The sequence below is a fragment of the Dicentrarchus labrax genome, unplaced genomic scaffold (genome assembly GCF_905237075.1).
Source record: "Dicentrarchus labrax unplaced genomic scaffold, dlabrax2021, whole genome shotgun sequence".
NCBI lineage: Eukaryota > Metazoa > Chordata > Actinopteri > Moronidae > Dicentrarchus > Dicentrarchus labrax.
The window spans coordinates 8,971,392-8,992,748 of record NW_026136715.1 but is presented as its reverse complement, the minus strand read 5'-3'; the positions used below and the strand labels follow the sequence as shown (position 1 = coordinate 8,992,748).

The following is a 21,357-nucleotide window of genomic DNA, read 5'->3' as shown; positions in this document are numbered from 1 at the left end:
GAGCATTTAAGGGCACTGGGCGATCAGGTGGCATGTCGCACTTGATGCAGTCATTCAGAGACGGCACACCTATGTGTAGATCTAATTGCACAATAAAAGATAACACTAACTGATTAATGGATTAGCAGCTTGGACACACAACGCCGCCCCACCAGCAAAACACTGGCAACTTTTAGGCTTCCAGAATTGTCTAGAAAGTTAAGTTCTAGTCCAAAAGAAGCAACATTGAGTTGATCCAGACACTCCTGCACCCCGGTGTTAATACCTCTTCAGAGAAATATCTTTCAAACTGAGCTTAATTTTCACAGCAGTAGGTGACCTTAAAGGCAAATTACAGAAAAGAGCAAATCTATTTGTCTCTAAAAGCCTGCAGCAGTGATAAAATGTTTTTCAGACACACTGTCTGCAGGTAAATGTGCAGCAAAAGTGTTGCATAAAGGCTGAACCATGAGGTGACAAAACAGGTTGCACCAGTTCTCTTGCTATCATATCAGATAAAGGTGCTGAAGCTGAGCCAGAAAACTGGGGCCTCAATTTGTGATTTGACATGACACTCAAGGGCTTATGTTTCACAGTTAATGAAAAGGCAACAAATGGCCTACTCCAAATGCATGTTAAAGAAATGTGTGACTTGTGGGATAGTGTATTATCAAACAATCAAAATAATGCTTGTAGTAAACGTTGTTCGATCAGCTCACGTACAACTGACAGACCCATAGTGAAACTACACATGGTTGCTGTTTGACAGGCTTGTGAGCTTTGACGTGTGCGTCACTATGCAACCATGCAAACCACATGTTTCAGATTCTTATTACAGTGGCCGCTGTCTATGTGCTTTGAGTCACAGTAAGGTATGTTCAAGTAATCCAAGACATACTGCCTACATTTTTTATTCATTTAATCAACACCCTCCAGTCATAATGCAAAACCCGTTGTTTTGACAAAGTGCACTGAGCAAATAGGTTCAATGCAATACATCAAGTGACAATCTTGAAGATTTTTATTGAAATAAACATCTGTTAAGTCACTATCTCTGAAATAGCTAACACAATGGTGATTGAGCCTACGCCCACTGATGAAAGCCCTTACATTTGCAGTATTATAAACTATTGTGTATTAAAAATGCGGCTGTAAAACATTTTTTGATAGTAGATCAGTGTGACCTACAACTTTTCAGCAAGGTAACCAAACATTTGGTAGGATGATGGAAATTTTTTTTGCCTGACTTCTTTATTAAAACTACAATAGTTTGTTTGGCTGCACCATAGACCAGTTGCTCTTATGCTGTAGTTATTTCTGAAAATGTAGCCGCTTTTGGATTTTTATTATTATCACCAGTAACCACAGGCCAAATCATCCAGGACTGAAATCTTAAGGATTGTACATATTAAGTACACAAAAATGTAGTCAGTGCTAAAAACAGTTCCCATGGTCAACAAAGCCAGAAAATTCCAACCGATTTTAGGAAGTGAAAGTATTAACAAAAGTGACCTTTTAAAAAGTATTAAAAGGAGAACTAAGAGGAGAACAAGCCACACAGCGACGTCAGTGTAACAAAGGATAACTTGTGAAAGCAGACAACGATGTACAGAAAGGTTCATAACTGTAGACCAATATATTAAATGACAAAATAACTCAATAACATTGCCTCTTAAAAGTAACAGTATTTAATTTACAAAAACCATAAGCACAGTGAGAGAGTCAGTGAATATTCAAAAAGTTCTTGATTGCCAGTTTTCTGAGAAATAAAACAGTGAACATATGGCTGTACAATATGAGTAACAAGTAGATTCAAGTGTGGGCATGACAGTCAATGTATTCAGGTCATGTCAGGCACTCCTTGTAGTAAATGATAATGCATAAATGTGTGGTTAAGCTGCTTCCCAAGAGTTCTGTAATATCTTCATCAATCATGTATCACTAGATTGTCTGTTCCTTTAAATATAGCATCTGAAGAAGGCGGTCAGATGAGGTTGAAGATTTGGGGTCGATGCCTCAGTCCCTCAGCAGCCCCAGCCTCTTCAGGGCCTCGCGGCGGTTATCACCGTTTTCTGCACGAGGGCAGATCAGTACACTGATGCCTTGCGATCGGGGCAGCTTCTGAGAGTCTCCGGAGTGCTGAAAGGCAGGCAGGGACCTCCGTAATTCTGGCTCTTTGCTGGTGGCACGACCCACCTGTGAACCCTCTCCCTGACTGCTTGAAAACTCTTTCCCACACCCCAGAGAGGCGGGGCGTGGTCGATTGTTACGCAGCTGGCTGGGGCTCTGCTTGCTGCTGACCCCCTGGCCAGCCTCATTGGGGTCTTGACTGGCCACATAGCTGCTTAGACCCAGACCTGAGCGCTCCAGGGTGGCTGATTTGGCACCTTTGACCTTGGGTGGGGTTGGCTGCTTGACCAGGGTAGGAGGGGCATGGGGAGGCGTATTCCCCTGTGCATTAACTGTGGACTCTGAAACATCTTTGACAGCAGACAGCTCATTGTCTGATAGCAGAGGTCCATCAGGGTCGCTGAAAGCAGCAGGTACTGGGAAAATATCAGGAGGCTGGACTGCAGGAGCTGTAGAAGGACCTGGTGGTGACACAGCTGCAGGAGACTGGAGGGGAACAGAGGCAGGAGAATGGCTGTTGAGGCGGGTGTAGGATGGTGTCGTGGGTGGTGTATGTTGAGCCGCTGGGCTGATTGGAGAAGGAGGACTTGCCCATGACCTTCTAGTTTTGGGAGAATGTGTTGGGTTCAGGACGGGCCCTGACTCTGCCTCTTCACTTTTAAGTAGGCCAAGCTTTCGGAGGGCCTCAATGCGGATTCTCTGGGGGTCCAACAACACCCGGTCACTGCTAGTGGGCACTGAATGTCCCGAGTTACCATCAGCTACTGCTGCCTTGTGTGACTTCAGAATAATGTTGGCAGGAAGCTTCTTGGGCTTAGGGGCCACAGCAGGTGGACTTCTGGGCTCAATGGCTTCAGGAAGAGGACTCACTTGTGGACAAGAGTGGATGGCTAATGGACTCAGTTCCGGGGCCTTGTTTGGAGGCTCCTGGGTCACAGGGGTGTTCACTGAAGTTTTCTTTGCAGAGGCTTTCTGTCGTAGCTGCTCCAAGTCAACAGTTGCTCCTGGCTGGTTATTGGATATTCCTGCCGATGGAAGAAGGTCTTTTGCCTTCACTGGCTGTGGAACAGGTCTTGGCTCATCCATGAAGTCTGAGGGAGGAGGGATCAGAGCCACATCTATCTCAGAGGCCTTGGTAGGCTCATCTGGGCAAAGCCTGCTGCTGGGGACAATAATTAGATTACCGTCTTCATCCTTGGATACACACAACTCCTCGGGCTGTGTAGCTGATGATGTGACTGGAGGTTTGGGTTGAGTCATGAGGTTCACTGATGTTTCGAGATCTTCCATGTTGGAGTCCGGAGAGGACTGTGGTTCTGAGGTTTCATTCAGAGCGTGATGCTCAGCTTCGTCTGGTTGCTGGTGTCTTCCAGACTCAGACTTTAAACTGGAAATGTCTAGGAAACAAAAGCACAATTACTGCAGTTAGTGTTGCAGTTATTGATTAGATAAGATTATTTGTTATATGTTATTTTAGTGTAAAATGTGCACATATATATACATACATGTAACCAACCAAGAAAACATGCCAAATGGAAGATTTCACAACATGAACATACCATTTACTCTCATCCGACCCATTTTTTCTGCCTGTAACACAGAATCTGGTTCATCATTAGATAAGCCGCTGTCCTCCTGCACCTCCAGCGCTTCAATCGTTTCCTCCAGATACATGAGGCACGCTCTCTCTTCTGCAGATAAGTGTTCCATACTGTCTTCACTCTGTACATGGAATAAGAGATTGTGAAACATATTACAGGTATGAAAAAAACTGAACAGCTTCTCAACTCTTCAGCAATCTCAGTTCTCCATTTAACCATAAACATGGCCATGAGAGACAGGACAGGAACATGTTCAAGGTAAAAGTTGTATAGTGTTCAAATAGCTGGAAAGGAATGACTAATTACATCTCTCATTCTATATTGGCCTGTCAGAACAATTTATTTCAGGTAACTGCAGGTGTCTGTGAATAGTTTGAGATCTTCTCGCCTTTGGTCGCCTTTAAGAAAACAAACAAATAAGCGTATTTCATCTCTAACGGATTCACTTCCTCTCATTTGACATTCTCACATTGACTGCAAATGTCCATGCAGACGTCATTACAACCTGATGCACAAATCTCAGTTCTTTATTTCCCCATTCCAAAAGACAGAAGCATTTTCAATGTTTCTTCAGAGTAAACTAGTGCACCAGTAAAGTGAGTCGATATGTTGTGCAGCTCAAGAGCTTTGTAATCGCCTTACACATTCACTAAAATGCTGCCTTTCCATTGAAAACTCAAGATGTACATGTATCAAATGGCTTTTGGTTGCTCTTATAATTAATTCTTTTTACACCAAGCTTACAATTTTTGTTCTGTTTCTGTTTCACATTTGTGTACATATCTGATATTGCCTTATATTTATATACACTACCGCTCAAAGGTTTGGGGTCACCTGCCACAAAAGCTTAATTAAGTACAGTCAGTTTAAATGGTCTTTTTAATGCTTGTAGGTGGTAGCAAGACCTTTTCACAAATAGATGTAATTTTGTATGAGGGGTTTGCAAAAAAAGGTAATATTTTGTACAAGGAGAACAAAACGCTTTACAATGGTTCAACCAGACTGACAAGTGAAAGGGCAGATAAAGAGAAGGATCCCTTTTAGCAACAGTTAAATAAGAATATAAGAAATCATCAGTCAGTGGTAAAATAAATCGGAAGCTTAGCATCAAAATCTGTGCGAGTTTTTAAATAAGAACAGGTTCCTGTGCCAAGTCCACAATAATGCCTCTAATAAGCTGTAATTAACTGGCATGTTGCTTTAGCAAAAATATTCTTAACATTTCAGAAATTGAAGGTTGGTCAGGGGTTAGCACGATTGAACTGGATCACTGAATATCAGCTGAACATACAGACTGACAAATAACAGCTTAAACCTATGTAATCAAATCACTTAGTAGACTACGGAGGGCCCAAAGAAAAACAGGTTGCCAAAATATTGAGAGCTCAGTTGCACCGGTGTGGTTCAATAATGATCTCCAGTCGCTGTGACTATAACACTTGACTTGCGTTATACAACGAACAGATAAGCAACAGAGTCAGTGGAACAGAGATCTATGGCAGCACTCACATAGCCAGAGTTCATGCTGATTACACTGTCGCAGCTCCCGGCACTGTCCATATTACTCAAGGATTCCATGGCAACGCCGCCTGGCCATGTGTCACTCTTCGGCATTGCACAAGGAAGAGGATAAGGAAAGGACCTGGGCTTCACAGTCTTTTTTTTGATTGTGTGATAATATTGCCAAGAATCAATCCGAGGAAAGGATCTGGAAGGTCAAGGAGAAAATGTGAGAACAGGACAAAAAGACCAAACTGGAATCAGTTGTGCGGCACCGCCATCTCCACACTACATAATGCTTATTTCATGTTAATTCATCAAATACAAAGATAGACCTCACACAACCAGTAAACGTGAGATGAAGCTTTAGTTTGAGGCTAAAAATAGTTGACGAAATTAGTTTGTAAACATCACTGCAACAACTATTAATGTCAAATCTTTTCATTAGTGTGATAAATTAACGCCATAAATTGCAGTTGATAGCTAAATGATCCTCATAATGTAATAGCTGTCCTATTTAAGATTAAATGTGCTGTCAGTCACTGTGATATATTAAACATAACCAGTTATGTTAATGCGGTCATTACATAAATTAATGGATGAATTTATAAACATTTTTATTTACACATTAGACGTGGCTTGGATTAATATGAAGTCCATAGATTATTGGGGGGTTTGTTTTGTTGTGTTAGTAGGTTCACAATTGTCAGTTGTCTATATGGACATTGAATCAGGTTGCGTTTGCTGTTATCATTCATCCTGTTCACACCGGACATTAAAAAATCCCTTCCCAGTTCTTCTTTAATGAGTGACAGGGGACAAAATCCACAGTGGTTTTGTGCAAATATATATTACAAAGTTTATCTGCAGCTAATATGAGGCTTCAACAGTCTGAGTCAAATCAAGTAGATATCTTTCAAATTCTAGTTAGTATAAAATCTCTTCTGTGATTATGCAGACAATGTTTGAGTTTTGAGTTGAGCAAAAACAGGAAATATTGTAATTAAACAGGAAACAGGAAGTATTTTTTGTTGTTGAGGACTGTGGATTTTGTCCCTCTTCACTTACATTGAAAGAGTATTAGGTTTGGGGAAGAATGGGAGGAATTGTTACAGGAATCAAAATTAGTTCCAATCATATGAGCACAGAGAATCCAGGAAGACTAGCAACCACTTTGTGGAAGCTAATGGGGGTCCAATTTAAGAATAAAGAAAAAGAAGAATATGAGCACAACTGTTTTGATATACATTAAAATGTGTGAACCTATCCTTTAGGGTTTGTGATGTTAATGTTAAAGTTTGGTGTTTTTGAAATACAAAACATTCACAATTAGATTAGAAGAGACAGCTTTATTACTCCACGCAACTCATTTGCCACAAAATCAACTCACATTACACAACAAATAAACACCATAAAAAGCCATTTTGAGAGTAAATTAACAGATGATTACAGAACTCCTTTCATACATTCATCTTTCTCAGATGTGCCACACTTGATAACCAGAATGGATGATTGTGAGTTTAATCTTCACTTTTATTCCTTCATCTGTTTAATTTCAGAAACTTTGGCAATGTTAGTCTCTTAGTAAGATATTCGTGAGGAAATGAGTCATTGGAGTTAAAAAGCTCTAAGCTATTACCTTTGCAATTTAAGTGACACTCTGTGATATATCATTCTTCCTCTTCCAGTTTAATTGTGGAATTCATGAGTAATAAACCACGTCCTTCTCAATTTAATACAATTGGGGATTTTGCAGCTACAGTTTAGCTTCTGGTGACTAATGTTAGCTAACTCCAGACACATACTGCCGTATAACAGACATTACCGAGCCAGTTCACTGACTTTATTATTTTTTTAAACTTTTTTTTATGTGTTCCTAATTGACACTTTTGGTCACAATGGCTGCCGTTGGGCAAAAGTTACAGAGTTTGACTTTCAAGCAAAAGTTCCAAACATCTCTTAGCTTTTGAAATGTGAGGATTTGTTGCTTTGTCTTATGATAGTTAACTGAATATTTGGGCAGGTTGGACAAAACAACATTTTATTTACATTTATTCTAAAGCTTTATTTATTCGGGGAAGGTGCATAGAGAGGAAGTTTCACTTTTGTCAGGAACACCCAGATCACATTCACACAATTACACACATTCATACTTGGAAGCTTTCCAGTACAACCGCAGTCTGAACTACTGGCAACTGAGCAGCTAAAAAAAAAAAATTAAGTCACCTTGGGCTGTGGGAAATTTTCAGACATTGCATAGACAAACTGAGACAATAAAGGACAGAGTAACCAGTAATAACAATAATTGTATTAGTTGTAGCCCTAATAAATTATGCTAACAGAATTATGACATCAACAAACACATTACTATTGATAGCAGTTCTAATATTATATTATTATTGATATTAGTTTAAAGGTTTATTATAGTAGCAGCTGTAGCAGAATCTCCCCTCTAAACAGATTCCAGCAACAGACAGTAGAAGAGGTTATTTTGCATTGTATTGTTATGCTGTACAAATAACTAGAAGTCAAATAGCGATGCTTTATTGGTAATCCAGTCACTGTGATTCAACAATCAAGAGACAAATGCTCATCTTTGTCTGTGCACACGCATGAGATACTTCATGTCATGTACAATCTGTGTATAGACAACTGATATGCTGTGTTTCCTGCTTATTATTGACAGGTCAGGCACGAGGGAAGCATGCCAGCAGAAAAACTTAAAGAATTATTTCTGGCTCCGCATCTGCAGAAGTGACACACAGACAGTGTTTTTCAAAATCCTCACTAATAGACGGCTGATTTAGAAAACAAGTAGGGCATTAAATTAATCCATAAGACCACAGAGAAAAGGCCACTGAAAGCAAAGTTCTTATCTGCTTACTTTCCCTTTTAAGTGCTTAAAGTGCATTAGCAAGTGTCAGAAGCAAATACCAACAACAATGAACAACGGCTGAGGCATGAAAGGATAATATTTGATCAACTCAGGGTAAGACCGTAGTGGATTTTGGCTAAATCGTTCACACAAATGCAATATATCCCAAGACAAAAGCTTTACAACCTGTTATATGGCTTCTTCATCACGTAGCCACAGCTGCACAATCAGGTTCAGGTGTGTTCATGGAAGCACGGCAAAGCTAACTTCATTGTTCTCTTACCTCAGAGAACATTTGATAAAGCATGTAAGAGGAACAGAATTAAAGTTTCCCTTTATGAATAAATATTTGTCTATAAATTAGTCTCCCAATGAAAGTTGGTCTCTAATACTGCATGAAACCTGTGACTTAAAACAGGCACTTATTCCCCATGAACAATATGTCCCTCTGTCAGAACAAGACAATTCAAATTACTATTATGTGGGATACAAAAATCGGGTAGCACACACAGCTCAGTAATGACATGCTAATAGTGGGGTAATAGTTTGATTATAAAGAAGTAATAATGAAGTAATGGTGTGTAACCATTATTACCAAAGTTATAAACAGGTAATAGGTAATAGCTGGTATCAACAATGGGTATAAATGGGTAATATTTGAAATTTAGAGTAATCATTTAAAAACAAAGGGTAACACATTTAAAGAAAGTTATGAGGCAAACCTATTGAGTAATAGCATATGTTTTGGTAACAATATAACATGGTTATATCAGTGCAATATTTGGATTAATACATTCAAAATCAATTCTGTAAGTCAAAATTACCATATTATATTGCTAAAAATTTCTCTTATATATCTCTTTATTATCAAACCCACTATTACCATGAGCTGTATTGTAAAGTGTTACCAAAAATGTTTCTAGAAATTAAAAATGGGAGCAGCTTCTGAGAAGTTCCTTGTAAGGGACTGCATGTACATTTCACATGATATATATGAGATATATATAAGGAATGAGGCTTATGAAGAAAATTTTTTAGATTTACAAACTGATTTTTGATTTTACTGGCAAATTTATTTAACTTGTTTTAAGATAATGAATTTAAAGTTTCAAAAATGACAAGAAAGAGCTCAGATGTATTTCAGGATATAGCCCAGGTTGGAAGCCACTACTCTGGAGCACTTGGCAAAGAGCAATTTTAGACTTGTTGGCATGAAGACGTTACAAGGACAGTTGGAGAAAAACCTGATCACCAACACCCACATTCACACGTGTTTTCTGGCAACAAAAGCAGGTTGACAAAGCACCCACTGGCCTTCTTGAGAAAGCTCTAATAGCGGCTAATTACTGTCCCTCCCTTTAGCCCATTCACATCAGCAGAGTGAGAAACAAATGTCCAAGCTTGAGCAGCCAACACCTCTCAAACCTGTAGGGCAGCAGTGGGGAAAGATCACTACACCCACAGCTGAGTCAGGATTTAATAGTGACAGGAATGTCACTTTGCTTGCTTCCATGTCTTTAAGACGACTCTTTCACTCTAAATTCAGCCGAGCGCTCTGATGTGACTGGGCGTTGAATTACAGCTCAGCAGATAAAACTGCTTTAAACTATAAAAAGGGAGGATCGGCTCCAGTTCTTTAATGTGTTTACTGTGAGAACAGCTGCACAGTTTATGAGCCAGACTTACAATCCAAGAAATAATTATTTACATGTCATCTATGATGACAAATTATAGTGTGTGCTAATAAAAAATGGGTCCAAAAAAAGTGAAGTATGTGTTCAAGGGCAGCCAGGCAGCTGGTTTAATGATTAACAGTAAACAAAAGTTCATGGTGAACACCTGGTTGTGCAACTCACAACCTGCTGGAGTGAACAGAAATATTTCATTAATGTTTAGCTTGGCACCTTGTCCCAATAAAATGACTATTATTGACATTTAGGTGCAAATATTTGTACTTTCTCTGACTCAACCTCTACTCACCCAGCCACCAAATATTCAATGATTAAACACTTCTGATCAATGTGTCACCAATGGAAATATTCCATAGAGCATTAAAAGTGATCAGTAATGGTGGTCATAATTTGGAGAAGTGCCTCTAACACTGGCAGGGTTTTACTCAACTTCCCCTCCATTTCAGCCCAGACTGCTGAGTGACAGACAATGACTGTCTGTTCTAACAGGGTCATTCACACTCGTAAAACCTCATCAGCTACAGGAAGGAATACAATAAAAGCACAGAAAAGTATAACTACAAATGTCTCTCTCTCTCTCTCTCTCTCTCTCTCTCTCTCTCTCTCTCCACTCACACACTCACTCACACACTCACACACACACACACACACACACACACACACACACACACACCCAGTCTAAACAAGGCTAGTTACACTGTCAAGACAAGCACAGATGTTTTGTAAACAACTAAACCACTTTTTTCCACATAACTTCCAACTCCTCTGAATCCATGAATAAAGCAGGAACAAACAGCGCACTCAACTTCAGGCAGATTTCCTGATAAACTCACCGGAGATGTCAGAGGAATGGAACCGTACAGCTGTGCGTATTTTCAGGTCTCAGTCCATAGCGGCGGTGCGCCTCTCTCCTCTCCGAGTCCTGCAGCTGCACTGTTCCTGGAAGTCAAACTTCCCGAGCAGAAGTCACTAGGTGTGGAATAATTGCAGCCAGGTGAGCCAATTAGCTTCAGGACAGGTTGGTGTGTGTGGCCAATCAGCGAACGTCTGGGCAAGACGTTTCCAAGGAAGAGCCAATGGAAAAACAGCAGCCAAATGAACGCAACCCAGGGGGAATAAAATCAGTTTTTATTCAGCAAAAGTTGAGATATTTTACAAAAATATGACTCATACTAAATTAAATTTAAATAAAAAAGAGTCAAAGGCTTCATATATTGCATGTACAGATTAGGAATAATGAAAGAGGATTTACATTGTTTGAATTTTGGAAATATTTTTTTTCTTTTTTATTCAACATGACTGACACAGAGGTGTCACCTCAGCATGCTAACATGCTCACAATAACAATGTTAGCATATTGATCTTAAGCAGGTAGGCCTGCAGTGTTTAACATGTTCACCATCTTAAGTCAGAGTGTTTATTGTCATATGCACAGTGAAAAACATTTTTTCTGCACAATGAAATTCTTCTTTTGCCATTTAAAAGTCTAAATGTATATTCAAAACAGAGAAAATAAAAAGCTAGTTTGCATAAAAACATTTACTAATTATCAGTGGAGACAGATTTCACAGCAATCTATCCCATATTTATGGAGATCTGTTGATATAACTTCACAGTGACACTAAAGGAAAAGTCACATCCTCTGGGGGGCCATGAATGTCTGTACAGTATTTCATGGCAATCCATTCAATATTTTGTTGAGATATTTCAGTCTCGACCAAAGCAATGAACCGATGGACCGACACTGCTAGCATGACTAAAAATCATTCAGTTCTAAACTGTAATGCTGTACATCAGCCATGAGGTCACTTCAGTTCAAAATTAGTGTCAATATAAAAGATCAGTACCATTTATTATGGTTAATAAATAGTTTACTAATGCTTTTAAGTCAGCAAAAAGCCATTAATAAGAGCAATATTGTGAAAAACCCATTCGGCTGTTTGTCACCACTTATTTAGTCTTTTGTAGCTCTCAGAAAGAACCCCCAGTGTACTGTATTGTTAACAAGTTATTAACATTTACAGATGCAGTGTAATAAAATTTATAGTCACAGACTTGTTGGCTTATGAGAAACTCAGAAACTGATCAGTATTTTTTAATGGATTACATTTATAACTGCATTTTTCCCAAAAAGAAAGGATGCACACCAGCCAAGGGGGTTTTTCACAACCTGGTAACACCAAAACTGTTCTTATGAGTGGCCATTGGTTTGAGTCCGTCCTGTGGCCCTTTGCTGCATGTCATCCCCCCTCTTTTCTGTCATTTTCAACTGTCTAATAAAGCCCCATCCCCCCCAAAAAAGAAAGAAAGTGGTACCATAATAGTCTGTCCTGTTTATATTCATGTATCCTAAAAAACAAATCCAAACAGAGCTTGTTTTACTCATTTTATTTCATTGTTTACAGGCTGGGCGCTGTCAGGAGTCTGTCAGTTTTTTGCATGTTGGAGTTGGAGAACTAAGGACGTCTATTTGCAGATATCCGCCTCACAATCAGCACACGTTGATCTGTTTTCCAGGAACAGCAGCATGTATCTGTGACGGTTGTTGCATACCTATGAAAATTAGCAGATGTTTAAAATCCTATCATTACCTGATCTGTTGTCCTCTTCATGTTTTCATGTTGGCCAAGGACGTCACATTACAAAAAGTGCATTGTTTGCATACCAGCAGTTCTATCAAAGATACAGTCCGATGCAGCTTTAGTGTACATGGTTTAAAGGTAAAGTCACACATGTTTGGCCATAGAGTGCATTTTGCTACTTAGCAACAAAACATTTACAGTAGTGTAATGATTAAAAGTTAAATGTAACAATCTCACTTTACCTCTACCAGTGTATTTTATCATTTGTAGCTCAAGCAATAAACTCTTTTACAGCAGTATGGTAACTTCTTCCTGTTTTCCAAAGAGTGTCACAGACAGTATAAAACATTTTATGGCTATCAGCACCTCTACTGCATAACTATCAGAAGACTGAACAAAATAAGATATATTAGATAGATAGATCAACTCAAAAAGATGTTTTACTTCTCATTCCTACATTTGGATGTTTGAGCTTCACTGTGCAGAATGATGTATGTGCAGAGTTTGATACTAGAACGATGTTTTTACATTCATCTGCTGAAAGTGGAAAGTTTCTCTGTGCTCATTGAAAATCTGATATTAAGGGCCGGGGCCTACAAGCAAGATTTGTGGCCTCACAAATAATTTGTAAGTCTGGCACCAGTGTACATACTTTGAGAATGAACAGTGGAGTAGAGACATCTTGTGTAGAGCAGGACAATTGTGGGAATAAACAACATTCGCATATTCATAGATTTTGGAATTTTTAATGAGGTAGGAGTAGAGGCATTTTTAAGGATTTTAATGTGGAAATAGTCAGATACACATTATTGTCACAAGAAGACTGTCTGTCTTAATCCATGTATATTTTGTTTACTATGAGCTGCAAGTGTTCAGAACTCAGCCTTAGGAGTTGTTCATAAAAACATAAATAGGATCTTACCATTTATTTACCGGTATACATGTACAAACTGTAGAATTATTTTGAGGCCACTTCTAAATGAGTTGTTATTGACATGTTCACAAGAAAAAAAAAAAAAAAGAAAAATTATGTTTGCCTTCGAACAAAGATAAAAAAGAATGTCAATAAACAACCTGGAGCTGCGGCAATTTGAAAAAAGTACAATATTTGAATTAATCTCAGCTAATAATATGACACATCAATACAGTGGCTCTTAAAGTTTCAGACTTGTAAAGTCACAACAGTATTAAAGTTCTAAACAGATGTACAAAGGGTAAGGGAAGTGTGCAAGAAAATACCCTTAACTAGAGGTAATTGTATAATGCTGGAAAATGAATTTAAATGCAAAGAAATACATTGTAGAAACATGTTTGTCCTTATAAAATGTTTTCAGGACTATTAATGTCACTGCAGCCAGTTCCTATTGCAGTAGCCTGCTGTTCAGACTGACAGAAGAGGCTTTGATGATATTTTACTGTCAGCTTGTGTCCTTTTATCTCCTGTTCTGTTAGACCTCCCTGTCTCTGAACTGTTGCTGTCCATCCTTCAGCAGAGAAAGGTTTATGAAATGGAGGGTGGAGACCAAACATTTCATCCTGGCACATCCACCGACCTTGTTTACCATCTGACAAATCGAGACACTCTAAAAGGCATCAATACACAGCACTGCCTCGGGCTGTGATACCTGCTGTAGAACTGCAGGTTGTCAAAAAAACTGACACAACTGAAAAGTTGTGAAAAAGAAGGCAAAAAGTGACATAAACAAGATCTGCGAATGGACAAATAAGGAGTCAACAGGGACAGCATTTCTAATTGCGCCATTTATTAGTTGTACAATTATGAAAAATAATCATAAAAAAGACTGGAAGCCCAAGATTATTTACAATATTTTTTCTGAAGTGAGGTCCCTCTTCTGAGTCATTGTTTTCTCAGCCTTTTTTTTTTTTTTTTTTTATCACAGGGTATTTATTCACGATATGTTTAACTTTATAAGACATAGTCCTTTTCTCTCTTTTGACAAACGTCAAAAATTACATACGTACATACATACATATACATATATATATAGATATATATATATATATATAGATATATACATATATATATCATATATATATATATATATATATAGATATCTATAAAAGCAAAAATCATTCAAGTATCAAAATACAGACCGCTAGTTTCATGTACAATATCATTCTCATCATTGTTGTCATCAGATTAGTCCCGAAAAATCTCTCCTGATCCTCAGCAATGTGCAAAAGCAGAACGGGACCAGGCTGATGGCTGAAGGTGCCGACACCAGCGAACTAATGACAGTGTACCATAGAGTTATCATACTGGCCTGACAGCGTACCACATATACAACAGTTAAATCAAAACCACCTGACTATGAACCCATATACACATTGGCTGACCAAGAAGTACCATTAACAGTCAACATACTGGGAGTTAGCTAGGAGAAACATGCTGTGTCCTATTGTTCTGTTCTGCAGCTAAAATCTAAAGACATACCAGCCTGCATGGCAGGTTTGGTGAATAATCTTGCTTAGATTAACTGAACAAAGGCGCAGGGAAGAACTGCAATGAACCGCACCTGATCCAGTTCCAGCATTAGGACACGTAATTGTCCTATAAAACAATTAAAACATACAAAAAAAAACAGACAAGAGGGACAACTTTGAAATAAAATAAAAGCCACCCCGTTATATTATTATTATAAAACAGTCTTTGTAGTGTCAGTTCCTCTGCCCTTTGAGTTTGGTTAGAGAGTTCCTCCCGTGCAAGATTACATTGTTTATCACAGTTATACATATACAGTATGTGGTGGATAAAGAGACGCTACAATGTGTGGATACAGGACGAATGATCCAGGAAGGACTGTGTACCTACAGTGTGAGGTCTCTGTCTGATGTACCTTTGTAGCATAACAAAAAAAAAAAGAAAACATGTTCCTCATCTCAGCCACTTCCTCTTTAACAGCAAGTTCTGCATTGAAACTTCGCAGGTACATTTGCTGAAAAAGGTAAACAGTGACTCTTTATGAGGGAGGCCTGATCGGTGTTAGGAGGCAACCATTCATTTCTCAGGAAATGCAAAAAGCATGACAAACACATCTGACTGGGAAAACCATCACTTTCTGACAGACAAGAGGCTAAATGGAGACGTGTGAATGTGCAGTGATGAAGTCGGCGAGGTCGGGTGAAGTGATGGGTCGTGCAGTGTTGAAAGCTTTACGTCTGTTAACGTCTCCAGGCCCCCCCCCTGCCCTCGAGTGTTACCGTGGTGAGCCCGATCCAACTGGTGGTGTGATCTTTCTGCATGGGAAGTGGGTCACTTTTCCAACAAAACATCCTACCCACCATGCAACAGGGCTCATTCCTGTCCTTTCTTACTGGCTGGGAGTGGCCACAGTGTTCAGCTATAGGGAAGGGACACACAGACACATGCACACAAAGCAGTAAGGTTAAAATAAAGTAAAAATAACACGGAACTAATGGACACAAACAGTGTGATGGTGATGGATTACTCCCCCTCATAATGATTAACTCCAGAAGCCATTACATTTTAACTTGTGTGATAAAACAAAAGGCAATGCTGTCAGGATGAACATAGAAGGCATTTGTTGTGAAGAAGATAAAAAAAAGACAGGACAAAGGAAGATGCACTTCTTCTTACACACTTGGGGGATTGATATTTGGATTTGGTAAAAGTGCTTAGTTTTAGTTCACGCCAAAGCAAGCATCAGGTTTAACTCCTGGTGCTCTGATAGACAGACAGAAGAGGGCATGCCAGGCTTAAGACGTTTTGGTCTTTTTTCTGGAGCAGCGAGGACCACTACCGATATCAGCCTCTGTGCCCTAGTCTGTTCCCCTCAAGAAAATCCCCCAAAATGCTTACTTCACTAGCTCCAAAAAGGACCATATCACAGTGCTAGGATCTTAGCCTCCTTTGGCTTCAAGCAGACCGCTGACAGTGAAAAATAACCCCCTTAGTTAATCCAGTGTAACCACTCTAATACCACAACCTCTGAACTCCACTGGACAGAAACTTTGCTAAATTTGTCCAGCATAGAATTACAGAACCAGTTTCTCATGTCCATCCAGGTACAGGATGTGTGCATTGGGTCGCTCTCGGCTGTGGTATGTCAGATTTTCTCGGCACTCGGAGAAGTCACGAGTTGAAAGATCAGAGTGAAAAGCCTCAGAGTGGCCATCGCCTAATAGAGCAGGAAAAGCACCAAGAAAAAAAACAGAGCTTATCACCAAGAGTCAATAGTGGGATGTTGACGAGGAAAGAAAGGGAAGCATTGTACACACAGTTCAGGGAGCATACAAGGTAAACAGAGAGGTGAATAACAGTGGTGAAGGTGAGTGGCAGGTTGGTAGTGTGAGTGATACCAGCTGGAAAAGGATTGGAAAAGTAGAAGGGTTGCACTAATAATCAATATAAAAAAGAGTAGACGTGGAGGTGGTTCAGCACAAGGGAGGAGCAAAGCAGTCTGTCGCAGGTTGTGTTGTTTTAAGATGGGAACACAAGTGACGGCTGAAGGGGAGATGAAGGAGGGCAGAGTTCCGGCCCAGAGAGGGAGAGAGAGGGAGAGAGAGAGAGAGGCAAGAGTCACAGTGAAAGGCACACAAAAGGAGGGAAGGGTAGAGGGGTGAGACCAGGCCCAGAGGTCAGGAGGAAGAGGGGTCCACTCAGAATATGGTGGTCTCGTACTTAGTGCTGATAGTGCGCTTGGATTCCTTGGGGTCCACGAGCCACGTGGTGCTGCCCTGGGACTGGGAATCCCCCTCCTGTTCCACAATGTCCCCCTGTAAACACAAACAGAGGGCATCAAACTCTCTGCCTCTCAACAGCAGTGGACCTCAAGTCATTAACTCGTTTAAAATACAGATTGGACGGAATAACAGAGAAAGGAGCTTCAAAATAAACTCCAGTGTCTGTGTTTACATACAGATTAACCCATCTGGTTAATGTTTTATTGTATAGTCTTATATACACTGTGATAATATAATCTTCTCACCAACAGGCCACAAAGTCTTGTGTTGACATTTTACCTAAAATGTACCCATAAAGCTCGGCCTGTTTTTACAATCATTGGTAACACTATATTGTAACCCTTCCTTTTTAGCATTTATAATCAGTATATATACATTTACCAACTGGTTCTTTATCAGTTTATCAGTGTATTTGTAAACAACTGTAACTCCCTCTTGTGGGCACGTATAAAAAAATATGTCTTCATAGAAGAAGTTATAATACAGCTATAATATTTATACATTATAAAGTATAAGTGTTATAAATCAATTACTAAATGTTTATATAATGATATATGAATCTAGTTTAAACCGTGTCATATCTGTCTTTTGAAGTTATGTCCCATCCAACATGTTCCCCTTTACACAAAGTGAATTTGATAATTGACAATCTCATCATCAGTCTCATTTATTAGCTTGTTTTGGAGCTTTCAACTTTCATATTGCATGGTCCTCATCAGCAGACAATTGCTCAGTTTTCATTGAACATAGTTTACTTAGTATACTTTTAGGTCTTCTTGTCTTAGAAGTTTAGCTTGAAGGTTTATTATTGACCTTGAAAACAGCAGTTTACAAAATGTTGTCAGAACAAAGTTAAATTAGTATTAAGTACCAGTAACCAACTGCTGTTTTCAAGGTCAAGAATAAACTTTCAAGCTCAACTTTTAACACAGGAAGTCTGTACTGGCACTGAATGGGCTTCTCTGTGAGTAAAACCTTGCTTGTATTACTACCAAACTGTCACTAGGAGGAGCCTGAGTCAAAAGTAATATTCCAAGCATCAATCCACATGTGGCTACGTGTAGGAAGGGGTTTAGGAAGGGGTAGCTCATATATATTTTCCTACAACCATAAAACATACAATAACACCAATATAAATTCACAAAGAAAAATGGTTTAAAGACACAAATGGAAGATTTTTAAGGCAGTGAGAGGAAGAAAACAACAATAAAAAAAAAACAGGAAGGCAGAAAAAGTGAGCGGATGGAAATGGGACAAGAATGTGAAGGCAGCACCTGGGCAGCAGGGCTGGCAGAGTGCAGCGGTAGGAAGGAGGGACGGTGGGTGGTGCAGGTGTAACAGTAACAGCAACGACTGTCGAGAGGAGGAGAGTCCTGGGAGAGATAAACACCGCCAGGAGGAGAGAGAAGAAAAGACAAAGAGAGAAGAAGATGAAGGGAAAGACCACAAGACAAACAGACAGAAGGAGGGAGTGAGAGAGAATAAAAGAGAGAGAAATTGACAAAGATTTGAGTAGCATGAGACAGGAGGAGTCTGATCTGTTACAGCCAACACAGATCAGACTGTGGTTATATACTGGGCAGCTAATGGGTGTGGGGGTGTGTAACTGTGGCAGTGTTGGACAGGGCGTTTCTGTAAAATGTATATATCTAAGACAGAAAATGTATATATCAAAGGGGGGAACACAGGCAGACACACAAGGAGTGACAGTACACATCCTGTTCTTACACGATTCTGTTGAGTTCCTTAAGCTGCAGCTGGATATGTGTGACTAGTCCCTGAGGCGTAGTTACCTCATTTATATTCAGCTCAAGCTCACTTTCTTAATGGTTTAACGCTAAAATCCAGACAAACATGAGCACAGTGTAATTATAATGATGTGAAAAGCTGTAGACGGATGTTCTAAGACTTCTCTAATGTGGGAGTTTGAGTTTCCCCCCAAAGCTGAACTATTACATGAGGAATGAATGACATGTTTCAGTTTGATTTAGAGTTTCTTGCACAACTTCACCTACTTCATGGAAAAGGTAGTCTGAAGGGTTCAAAACTCCAGCAACACTTCAGTATGTGACCTTTGTGAGGGGTCTGTCTGTTGGCCACAACTTGAGCCCTGTTTTTTAGTCTTTATATTTGTTTACATTTGGCAAATTGGCACCATTAAAAGTACACCAAATTAACTATTAGCAGTTCCTGTTTGCAATGTACCCGTTGATGTAGAGAAAACTATCCCTGTGTTACTTTGATATTGAAAACTTAAAAATGTGATGATTCAAAAGCAAGTTTGGAAGATTCTTTTTTTCCATGATTTCTAGGTGGATTTATGGACACTGCAATGGACATCTGAGTTAATGATGTAATCAGGAAAGTGATTCTGAATCTAAAAACATGTTTAAGGAGTTCAAATGTTGATGCAAATTGCCACAAACAGGCACCAAGGGGTTTCAAAGTACCTTAATTGCCTCCATAAGCTGTGTCACTGCTGCTTCTCCAACTGCTGACTGTCAGACTACAATAATTAAGTTCCTGTTGTTTTCAGAACACCAGCATACACCTGTCCCTTTCACCTTACGCAGCACAGGCACTAAATCTTAGTCCAATGTGCAATAAACCAACTCTTTAGCACTTAGCACCTTAATTCTTACAATCTCTTTTTAAGCCGCCGTGTTGTAAGTGTTAAAAGTATTGTCAAATGTCTCTTTCATGTTTTAAGATACAACAGACTGTAGCACTGGGCCCAAGACAAATTTCCCGCAATCAAATTCACTCTACTGTACTACAGTTGCAGAGCTTATATTAGTCTGCCGTAAGCACCTCTATGAACATACTGCCAATGAACAATTCCATACCATGTTCATACATTTATGTGTGTACTGTCTTGTTATGTTGTGTTCAACTCCAACTCCAACTCACCGCTGACTTCCGTACACTGCCACGTGGTTTGGGTACAGGTCGGCTGGACTTGGTCTCAATGACCTCTGAACCGGGGCCCACTGGGATGTTATGGTGTTTGGTCCTCTGGGCCTGCAGAGCCAGCTGGTAGGCTACCTCAAATGCCTGGCCGAGCGTTAGTATAATCTCATAGGTCAGGTTCTATACAGGGGAGAAAAAGGAAGAGCAGGCAGCCCTTTTAAGTATTCTGGACTTCCAGCACAGAGAACGTCACTATACTCAGTTTGCAGTGAGACAGCAAAAGATATAAGAAGAAAGTTTCTCTTCCCTAAAACTTCTTCAAAACAAAATTGCATAACAAGGAGAAGTGGCAGTAATCTCGGGAGTATTTTGCAGCAGCAAGCAGCTCCTCTCAGTACCTGAACTGGATACATCCGCTGTAGCTTAAAATTAAAGCTGCTGCTGCTCTCTATTGTTATACCCTGACAGCTTCCAAATATGAACAAGCACCCCAGACTAAAGAGAGGATTCACAAGCTTCACGCTACATGCCTGGGGAAGTTGAAAAAGCACAAAAATCACACAAAATCACATGGCGGGAACAGACACAGAACACCGAGCTCTGAAATAATCTGCATTTCCCTTCGATGAAGAATCTGCCCTGAGACAAATAAGTCTTCTGTTTACTTGATTCCCCGATGTGCCTCTTTCCTGACAGACATGATCAGCTCTGTGTTCCCTCTCTGTGTGGTGAGGATGGTGTCTGGTGGAGGCTGATAGCAGCAGTATGGTCAATATGTTTTTCAAATAACTGATCACATCTCATGACTGCTGGGGCCTTTGATGGTTATCAAACTGCTTTAGCACTTTCTGCGTGGAGAGTTCCTTGTTTCAGCCCCACAGAGGACATCACAGAGCTCAGAGAACTGCAGTAATCCACAGGAAACTGAGCATCGTTAGGCAGACTTTAGTCTGGAATAACCCTGGCGGCATTATGAGACAGATTAGGAGGATAATCATCAGATCTCAGGAGGGGACAGAGTTGGTAATGGAGGGATAGTTATCATGGCCAGAGTAGCACTGTGTCTACGAGGAGGCAATCAACTCCAACTGAAGCGTGACACCTTGAGGAGATAGGGCAGTCTAGAGATAACAGTGTTGACCGTGTACGCTGTCACATCTCCTCAGTGTAAGTACTGGAGGTGATGTTGGAGGAATTCAAATTTACCAGGAAGGAAAGTTTTCGACACAAGAAATTCTCCTACTAGTATTTTCCACCTTGTTTATGTTAAAACCAGCCAACACAAATGCTCATATAATGTCAGAATAAGCTAATTCAACCTGAGACAGATATACCAGTGTTTTCAGTTAAACACAGGAGACGGG

At 39.8% G+C, this 21,357-nt stretch overlaps 2 protein-coding genes across 13 annotated transcripts in view; both read right to left on the bottom strand.

The window, feature by feature from the left end:
- Positions 1 to 874: 874 nt before the first annotated feature.
- Positions 875 to 10,749, bottom strand: LOC127378169 (specifically androgen-regulated gene protein). 2 transcript variants are annotated; one of them, XM_051426880.1, is made up of 4 exons: positions 10,610 to 10,749; positions 5,220 to 5,418; positions 3,669 to 3,831; positions 875 to 3,506 (listed from the first exon to the last, which is right to left on the bottom strand). In XM_051426880.1, the coding sequence occupies exons 2-4, from the start codon at positions 5,322 to 5,324 to the stop codon at positions 1,996 to 1,998; spliced, it is 1,779 nt and encodes a 592-aa protein (XP_051282840.1). In that variant the 5' UTR covers positions 5,325 to 5,418; positions 10,610 to 10,749; the 3' UTR covers positions 875 to 1,995. The 2 variants fall into 2 exon arrangements, with proteins under 2 accessions (XP_051282840.1, XP_051282842.1); XM_051426882.1 differs by lacking the exon at positions 5,220 to 5,418 and having other exon boundaries at positions 10,610 to 10,715.
- A 3,355-nt stretch (positions 10,750 to 14,104) lies between these two features.
- The window catches only part of LOC127378168 (ankyrin repeat and SAM domain-containing protein 1A), a 65,974-nt gene continuing 58,721 nt past the window's right edge, over positions 14,105 to 21,357 (bottom strand). For 10 of the 11 annotated variants that reach the window (XM_051426868.1, XM_051426869.1, XM_051426871.1 and 7 more), the window contains 2 exons: positions 19,994 to 20,173; positions 14,105 to 17,116 (listed from right to left, as the gene is read on the bottom strand). In XM_051426868.1, the coding sequence (XP_051282828.1) occupies positions 17,000 to 17,116; positions 19,994 to 20,173 (297 nt within the window). In that variant the 3' untranslated portion in view covers positions 14,105 to 16,999. The remainder of the gene's footprint in view (positions 17,117 to 19,993; positions 20,174 to 21,357) is intronic. The other variant, XM_051426874.1, reaches the window with a different exon arrangement.